General features: G+C 37.5%; 1 protein-coding gene across 7 annotated transcripts in view; it reads right to left on the bottom strand.

Annotated features, from left to right (window-relative positions):
- Positions 1-271: 271 nt before the first annotated feature.
- SMYD3 (SET and MYND domain containing 3) overlaps positions 272-9898 on the bottom strand; it is a 400119-nt gene continuing 390492 nt past the window's right edge. For 3 of the 7 annotated variants that reach the window (XM_072141190.1, XM_072141189.1, XM_072141193.1), the window contains 2 exons: positions 8953-9061; positions 272-539 (listed from right to left, as the gene is read on the bottom strand). In XM_072141190.1, coding sequence (XP_071997291.1) covers positions 438-539; positions 8953-9061 — 211 coding nt within the window. In that variant the 3' untranslated portion in view covers positions 272-437. Of the gene's footprint in view, positions 540-8952; positions 9062-9898 lie in introns of those variants that run through there. The other 4 variants (XM_072141192.1, XR_011854116.1, XR_011854119.1 and 1 more) reach the window with 4 other exon arrangements.

Here is a 9898-nt window from a genome sequence, read left to right as displayed (position 1 = left end):
CTTCCCCCTGCAGATTATTTTTATAATTAGTTGTACATTCTAGTTTTATCATCAGCTTTATGTAAAGGACATATATGGCATCATGTGTATTCTTCTGTCCAATGTCATGTGTATATAGATTGTGATCACCCTGTAAGTAAATGTGCCCTATTGTGTGTGGCTTAGAGACATCACTGTTCAGGAATTGGCACTGCAGTGCACAAAATGGATCCATAATAATGTCACGTGAACAAACCCTGACTTTTTCCAGGTAAGAAGAAACAATTGTATATACTGTAATGTATATAAGTTTTATTAGTTTCATATTGATGGACATTGATCATTTTTTGTATACTTGCTTGGTGCAAAAAGTAGATCTACTGTACACATGAAATATAATGTAAGAAAGATGACAACAGAGAATACTTGTAACAAGATGAAATATGAAGGATTTTTTTCTATGTAGTTTTCATCTCCATCTCACATTCTCCTAATAGCTTCAGCAAATTCTGTGTCAGACCATGGTCTCTTCCATGTGTAACCTTCATGATCTCAAAGGCCTGTAAAAAAAAATTAAAGAAGGGGAGATATTTGATCATTTAATATTCTTAAAGAGCTATTCCCAATTCAACAACTAAGGTTATTTGTGTATAAAATATACCATTTCATATGGTTTTGTAAGATCTCTGCTTTCATTCAGTAGAAACCTATGATATTTATGTCTACTACATAAAAATCTGACCTGGTCATGTGATCAGCATCCAGGTGCAGGATCTGATACAGTACAGCTATTAGAGTAGTGTGCGCTTCTCATGATCAGGACGGCCGCTGGCACACCATGCTGCCATGCACAGCAAATTACAACCTTTTTTGACCCGTTCACTTTGGTACAATTATTTCCCTGTGTGAAGCTGGTGCCACTTTACAACACCAACAGTCTTCCAATGTATTGCCACCACTGCCATATAGTTATGATTCTCATTTTTCTCTTATTAAATCCTAGATTATTTCTTCTTTATGTCTAATCATATAAAAGGTCTTTATTGTTTTGCATTTTATCGGTCATTGTTCTGTTAAGTGGAAGATAGTCAGCATAGTCAGCATTGTGTACTCAACTGCACATTCTACACAAAGACAACAATAGTGGAGTCCTTGACTCTTAGCCCCTTTAATGTCTGATTTCACTTCATCCAGAATTGACTTCATGGCTTTATAAAGAGGTTAGCAGAAGGATGGAGGGATGAGATGCTGTGGGTAGAGAGATTTTGGACATTAAAAAGGTATTTGACATTGACCTAAATAGAAATGATTTGGAAAATCTAATGAGTGATTGGAAATTGAGAAAAAAAGATACTATCCAAAGAGTTGTGGTCACTTATTCCTCCTTAGAATAATTCCAGGTTACAATTGTATTCCTGAAGGTTAGGAGCTATGGTAGTTCCTGTGTTCATCTTTTTCTAGCTCTTTTCCGTTCCAATTTCAGTGGTTTTGTCAGAAAACAACCTCAACTATTTTCTACTTATCCTTCTGAATCACTCATCAGACTCTGCTCTCTCATTTATTTTGGCGTTATTTGACCTTTTCTTTACTGATTCTATTAAAAAACTTGCACACTCTTGTGATATGCACTTCAAAAACATCTCCAGGATCTGCCATCTTCTTATCATGGAAACACCCAAATGTTGCTCTAATTCACTATAGTCTTCATCATTGTATTTTTCCACATGCATACATAATAATAATCATCATAAGTTACATGCATTTTAACAGTAAATTGCTTCTAGATCAAACACTAGATAACATCACACAATGCCAGTGTATAACTGTTGGCGTTGTGCAGTTATACACTGCACAACAGTGTATAATATACAGAGCTTGGACTCGTGGTATAGCCTAATATGATGACCACTTCACAAAGAATTGATGTTGCCTCAGCTAGAGAATGCAGTTCAATTCTGGTAAATAATGATGTCCTGACATTAGAAAGGAGATAAAGGCAAGATTAATTGGTTTTGAACTACATAAAGATAGATTCAAGAGCAGACATGTGAAAGAGAATACAATTATGTCATTAAATAAACAGTGTGTTCATAAAAATTTTGCGAAAGAGGCAGCAACATTTATTTACCATAAGAACTGTGAATCTGTAGAATAGCCTGCCTCAGGAGCTGGTCACAGCAGGAACAGCAGAACACTTCCATTGCAGTTAACTCTTTTGGAGCATCATACAGATGTCACTGTTAAAACTGCACCTTTTAATATATGGAATAAATTCTTTGGTATTTTCTAATTACATGAATTCACAGTGAAGCCACACAAATCTATGAAGTTCTCAATGGCCTAAATAAGTGAAATATTCATAACCTAGATGCATTCATATTATGATAGTGCTCTGATGTCTTCCACATATCTTTAATGCCCCCAGATTAGAGAAAATGAAAAAAGATCGAAAAGAAAGGATCCTTTGTGAGAAAAAAATAAAAGCAAAAAAACACCTTTTCTGCAATCCATACAAAAATGGGAATCTGGCGGCCTCAAATCACAAAAGCACATAAAAGTATGCAGATTGATTACCACAATGTCGGATAGTGATAACGCAAAGCGATTAGCCATAACTGCACTATACACATATGGCAAAAATCAGACGACAGCTCTTTTGGTACTTTGTATTTCATCCCAGACTGATTAAAATGAATGAGTTCTGATGTGACTCACACAGCAAATGACTTTGCGCAGTTTTCTGCATAATGAGTACATGCAGTGGAATGGGCACAAGGTCTGTTACAACGAAATGGAAAAGAGAACTAAATGAGACACCAGTGCTCTTATACTATATTAATGAGCACTTAGTTTAGCTATAGCTCTAGGTTTTTCTAATAAAATCCAGGGAGAACATCCAATAGGTGCATTCTTCTTTGTCCACAAGTAGAAGACTTGACAAATATTTTTCCAAATCAGATTGTTAGAAACATAGATATCTAATATGATAGTTTCTAGTAATCTGTTTACTGTGTAGACTGAATATATCATGTGAGTTGCTGACAGGTAATGATGGGCAGGAGCTAAAGCAGCGTGTGGGCACTAAGGTAAACTGTAGCCCTGAGGCACAGGAGTCCCTGGTAGCCAATTAAAATAATGGGCAGTATGGTAACCAAGGAAGCTCCTAGCTCTGTATTGCAGTGAAAGCTGTTACTTCTACAAGGTCACAAGCCTCGTAACAATATTCATAACGAAGTTTTATTTTATAACACCATCATATGTAATAACATAGTTGTATAAAACGACCTTACAATCTATTAGAATACCATATATACTTGTTGACAATCATATAGATGAAAAACACATGGCTATTGCCTGCGCCCTTGCATTTTTCACTGTTCTGCACAGCATTTTCATGGGGGGGTGATTCGGTAGAGTGACAGTGTGCCTACTAACCACCAATCAAAAAACAATGTATTGCCCTGTATACCTCCATCTGTTGGTGGTATCTTGTGGTATTCACGCATGTACACTGTGGGGGAGATGTATCATACGCCAGCGTTCCTGCATGTGTAGGTTTAATTACTGAATACTCGTTGACGTCATTTAAAGTGATACTGTAAAGTTAACATTTTTCCAATGTACATTAGTTACTTTATTGCAGCTATTTCTCTGCTAATCCTTTGCTTGCATCCTGTCATCTTGGCATTTTGGTTGCTATAAGGTTGTGAAGAGTGAAAATGGAGGAAACAAGCGATGCAGACCACAAATTCATGGGTCACAGAAGGGTGAGGGGTTGGGGGTATACACTGAGCTAGTTCTGGTCTCTGCTGGGTAGTTACAGGAAGCATTGGCAGGTCGGTCATTTCTGTTCTTTCTACACTTAGTTCACATGTTTTCTCACACACTCCACCTCCTGCAGCTGCTCAGTTTAATAAATAATCTATTATTATCCATGTGCCCCCTTGCACACCACCAACTTCTGTCTAGGCTTTGGCAAGGCTAAAGTCGGGTCAGTAAAAAGAAGGGGGTAGGATGAGCACAGCTCATCTGTGTCCTGGGGTGAGGGGGGAGTGACAGCATCTGCTGAAAAGCCTGACTGACACATCCATCCTAGCCGTTAGTGTGTAAAGTAGCCATAAGCTTATAGGTCTAACTGTGAAACAGTGCAAAGGTGTATATGTGTGTGTAATCTTGTATAGAGGAAAGCTCAGCCTTATGTGAAGTGAGGGAAGCTGTTCTGGCCTCAGTGCCCTTAGCTAATGTCACAGAAGGGCTAATAGATATACCAGGCTGTATCTCAGGCTAGGAAGAAGCCAGCAGCAGGATATAAGTATTGTTGGGAAAGGTTCTCTCCAGCTGTGCTAAAACTATTCTGCTTTACATAGAAATCTTAGGCCAAGTTCACATCTGTGCTTAGATCTTCGCTATTAGCTTCCTGTACTCAAACAATAAATCCGAACTCTATTCAGTTCAGTCTCAAATCAGTTAAAAAGTCCACGGATGTAACGGCTGTCATTAGGGTCCATTTGCACCACTTCCATTATTTGAACAGAAAATTGGATGGAAACAGCAGTGCTATTTTTCTGCTCCAAAAACCGAAACCTAACGGAAGTAATACAAAAGTACACTAAGGGAAGCCATTAGGAGTCCAATGAAATGAATGCAAATTTTCACACATGCATTACATTCTGCTAACATCAAGCCATCAATTATTTGTATTTGTTTTTAGCATTAATAACCCAATAATAGCACAGTAATGGACCACTATCTAGTCCAGCTGGCTTGGGACAGGCCAGTTACCAGTATTGGAGGGATTATATATTCTTTAACCCCCTTCCAAGAATGTGGTCTTTTATGTAACAATGAAACACGGGATGATTCTGGCTGATGATATTACTGAATAAGTTTCATAATGTGTTCAGACATAACATTAAATCTGCAATAGAGAGCTGAATGTGTTTATTATGTGACAATGGCATGTACAATGGCAGTACATTTTAGGCAGCTATTTAATTAATGTGTCAGAAGAAGGGAATGGGTTAGGATTAGATCTTAGTAAGTTTGACAAGCTCTATCACTACCTCTATCAGTATTGTGGGAGATTACTGGTATGTAGTGGTTAATACCTACTAAAAGAGGTTCAAGGAAAGACAGCAACAGGGTTACGGGCAGGGCAGTTTCTAGGTACTTTCTTGTATAGGACGAATCACCCGAAATTACCAGAAATTACAAGGTCTTCAAAATATATACAATCCACCCCCATTTTAGCATAAACAGTCAACCAAATTAAAAAATATTAGAGACATGCATTTATGTATGGATTATAGTGTATGCAGCACTATTAAAGAAACTTGTCTTCATGGGAATACCCCTTTAAGTCAGCTTAGACATTGCTCTTAGACTTCCCCACTCCCAAATTTATTCTAACATATACAAGATACATAATATTTAATTACTATTCACTAAAAGAAGAACAGATTTGCTCCCTCTTTATATATATATATATATACTCTGTGCCCCCCTCTATTAGCTATATACTTTGTTCCCTATTTAATACATGGCTGTGGAGTTGGGGTCATGAAGTCTGCGACATGGAGTCAGAGCTGGTGACAATTTTGGTGTATTTGGAGTCGTGATAAAATCTCTGACTCCACAAACATATAATAAATTATTTAAAAAATCCCTTTAAATGCCTGTTCTATTCCTGATACTTGATAAATCCTAAGGATTTAGGCCAGGGGTGAGCAACATAAATTGGTCCAAATTGCCAAGTTTTTATATTGCGGATTTTTAAGGGGCTGCAACAGTAACCAGCACCCTAGATGCACCAACAACCACAGTACAGCACAAATTGCCAACCCTAGAATTATTAATGCCAAAGAAAGTTCAGTAATCAAATACTGCATTCAGAGCAGACATTAATAGTGCAGACCCTAGAGCAGATAATAAAAGTACAGGCAGCCCCAGGGTTACGTACAAAATAGGTTCCATATGTTTGTTCTTAAGTTGAATTTGAATGCAAGTTAAAATATTTTATAATTGTAGATCCAGTCAAAAATTTTTTTTTGCTACAGTGACAATTGGAGTTTAAAATTTTTTGCTGTAATCGGGTCAGCTTCATCACTGACACGTTACAGCTGATCATTGCAGCCTGGGACTAAAGTAAAGCATCAAGAGAGCTTCACCAGAGGTCATAGTGGGCAGTGGGGTCCATCTTTAACTAGGGGTCGTCTGTAAGTCGGGTGTCCTTAAGTAGAGGACCTTCTGTAATGTAAACCACATGGCTGTCTTAAAATGATTGAGACCTCCAGAGCATAAATCTACTAATACTAGAGACCCCCAGAGCAGGAAAATACTGGAGACCCATAACAGTTGATAATACTGAAGACTCCATAGCAGACAAATACTAATACTGACCCCTACAGCATAAAACTAATAATACTGGAGACCTCAGAGAAGACAAAAAGAGCTGCATTCACTGGTACCCGGCCTCCTGCACCAATGAACATTTCCATTAGTTATGGAAGTGCTCACTGGACTCTGACAGTCAACAGTTTGTGGACTGGAACTCATGAATTGACAGACTGCATGTGGCCTGTTGGTGCGGCCTGTGCACACCTGATCTCCCTTTTAGTTGAGATAAATGCGTGCTGAACTTTAAAGGGATATACCCATGATTCTTAAATATACTCAGTATAACAAAATAACACATTTACAGCAAATTACAGCATTTACAACCTGTCTCTTTTGGTTGCCCCTGGATCCGACCGTAAATCTTCTGACTATGGTCGAATTCTTCTCATGAATAGCTTCTCTTTTCTGCACAATGCAGTGCTCTCTGCATCCTGCCCCTCCCTTCTGCATTACAAAACCAGCTCATATACAGGCTTACTGACTCCACAGCCCTTACATTATGCTCCCTTTACTAGATATATACGATGCTTCCCCTCTATAGGATATATACTGTGCCCCCTATATTAAATACTACACTCCCTTTATTGGATATTTCCTGAGCCCCACTCTATTAGATACTATAAAATCACTAACCGTAAGCCAACCTGAATGTAAGCTGAAGCATCTCATTTTCAGCAGTAGTACACTGACACTTGATTCTGTCGGGCAGAGTGCATGGACTTGGCTCTACCCGACAAAATCAAGTATCAGTGTAGCATCAAAGGAAATTTACCCAATGGCAGGATCCGGTATTCTTTTAGCTTTTTATGCCCTTGGTTTTTTTTTTAAAGGATTTAAACATTATGCAAATATGCCCAAGCGGCTCCAAGCTCAAATAACATCATTTGTATAATTTGTAACGCCTTTTGTTTTGTAAAACCAAGGGCATAAGGAGCTAAAATAAGAGCGGATCCTGCCACAGGGGGGAACACACCAGCATGTTTGCGTGCTTGGTTTACAATACTGGTGGTAGATGTCCTATAAGCCTAATTTTCACAGTAAGAATTGCAGGATAAAGTACTTTTTTATGAAATATAGATAGTGACATAAATATATATAAAAAAGATAATAAAGATCATAAAAATGTATTCAATATAATAACTTGGCTAAAAAGAAAATCATTTTTGGGTTACACCTTCACTATTAAGCATCTGCTGCTAACGTTTTTGTGGCAGATATCCCAATAAACCTGCAGATATCTTCTGAAGTCAATGCCTCAATGGAGCAGGGCTATTATGATGGCATAAGGAGGAACTTCATTAAATTAGACTCTAAAGACTCTGCCTTTAAAGAGGAAAATAATAGTAAGCAAATATTTATTTTCTGTTTTGTATATGTAGACTGTTTCAGGGGAGCCATATAAGTCGCCTTCTAGAATAATTCATACAAATGTCTTGTGGTAATTGCTAAAGCCAGTCAAGTGGTCATTACAATTACTGTCATCTTCTCACTGCTATTAAAACACCTAAAAATAATGGAATTAGTTTTATCTGCTTATTACATTGCTAACAGAACTGGTAGAATTACTTTGTGTAATTACCCAGAATGCACCACTACATTATAGAGGTATTGTGTTGCAATATACTGGGCTGACACAATGTGAGACATGGTTCCCTCTACTTCTCTCTCTAATTAGATGGACATTGGTGTATTCTGAATAAACAGGTTCTAGCTCTTCTCAATACTACAGATGTTACAAGATATTAACGTTAACAACAATGCCCTAGTAATAGCATATGGGACATTTAATGGATGCTGATCCTGCAAAGTCTGAATTCTCAAAAGTGCTGAGAGGTAAGTTTCTTCTGTATGCAGAGTACAATGCCGACAGCATATTAGCTCTGTCTAATGAAAAACCATTGTTTGGTATTCTAGTCTAGTCGAAAATGTGTATTTCTTGTTGTATTCATTAAAATTATGTTGACATTTTAAGTTACTTTTTTACAATTATTTATCTATACTTTCTAAAATCAGTATGTCTTTGAGAGACATTGGAATATGAAGCAGGCAGCAATGTTCCCTGTGTAGTGGCTACACCAAGTTCCTGGTCAGCGCCCATTCCTTTGAGTTAAATCTAAATTGATTGAAGTTGGACACAACCAAACCAGGTGACTGCTGCAAACATATCATGTCAGTGACTGACCTCAGAAATATGAAATTTGCTTACGTTAAGGTAATGGAGTTTGAAACATGTAATATTGCACAAATGAGTGTATAACACACTCTTCTCATAGGATCGCTGTAAATTAGAGGACTAATAGTGCGGTTCTGATGTCATTAGATGGTAATACACAGAATGTTCCATCTTTGATAGGAATGTCACCATAGATATATGAACTTGGGTGGCAATTCAAAACCCCTCACTTGCCAGTTATATAGACTGTTGATAATACAGGTTATCCGAGACAGGAAATAGTTAAAAATAAAACAGTAGACAAAAGGCAACATTATTATCGATACAATCTTGAACCTGAAAATACAGCATGATGGCAATTGAAAGAAAAGAATAGTAGAAGAGAAGTAACACAGTTTACTGACCTGCTTAAGTGTTATCATTGCTTCAGGAAACTTGCCCAGGTGAAGCTGTAGCTTTCCCACTTTCATTATCTGGACGGCTCTTACGGGATGGTAATTTGAATAGTACAAGCTGAAAAAAATACAATGAATTCATTTGTCCTTTGAAATGTCATTTAGTTATATAGAATGAGTAACATTCCACGCTGAATAGAAAATAGAGTTTGTGTGTCGATAATTGCCAAGCACAGCGCTCGGTTAATCCACTCTTATACACAGTGAATGTGAATGACCTAGATAGCCAAGCGCCGTGTTTCATCAGCTTGTTATTCCCTATTCTGTGAATAGAGGATAACAATAATACTTGTTGCAACCCCATTTAAGGCCAGTGACAGACTGGGCCCATGTGTTGGTTTCTACCATTATTTCATTTTTCATTATTTCATTATTTGATTTTGTTGTGGCAGGAGACAGAATACAAATTTGCATTGCAAAAATAAATAAATTTAGATGCAAATCAATAATTAATAATTTAATTTTTAATAATTAACCTGCTGTGGATATGTTGCACCATTAGATGAGATCTGTATAAATCTCACCTAATATACGATCAGTACAAATCGCACACAACCCGCCAAGTTTCTCCCTGGCCTAAATGTATTCACTTCAAACATGTCTATTTCAGTATCCCCATGCTGGAGCTTTGTTTGGTACAATTTCTCCAAGAAATGCATTCATTAATTGACCACTGTGTGTTAGGTCCTTCACACCATGTTTGATCATCTCTGGAAGATCCATTTAATAGACGTGCTCAACGATTCATAAGAACTGCTCCTTAACATTCCCCTGATCGTAGGGTTCTGCCCCCCCACCATAGTCTGGATCTTTCAGCTCCGATTGGTGTGAGAGTATATATATCTTTTTCCCATATGAGGAAACTATTACCATGAACGATACATTATATTTAGGA

This window comes from Engystomops pustulosus, chromosome 3, assembly GCF_040894005.1.
Source record: "Engystomops pustulosus chromosome 3, aEngPut4.maternal, whole genome shotgun sequence".
Classification (NCBI taxonomy): domain Eukaryota; kingdom Metazoa; phylum Chordata; class Amphibia; order Anura; family Leptodactylidae; genus Engystomops; species Engystomops pustulosus.
Note: the sequence above shows the minus strand (reverse complement) of the source record. Positions and strands in the feature narration are given on the sequence as shown.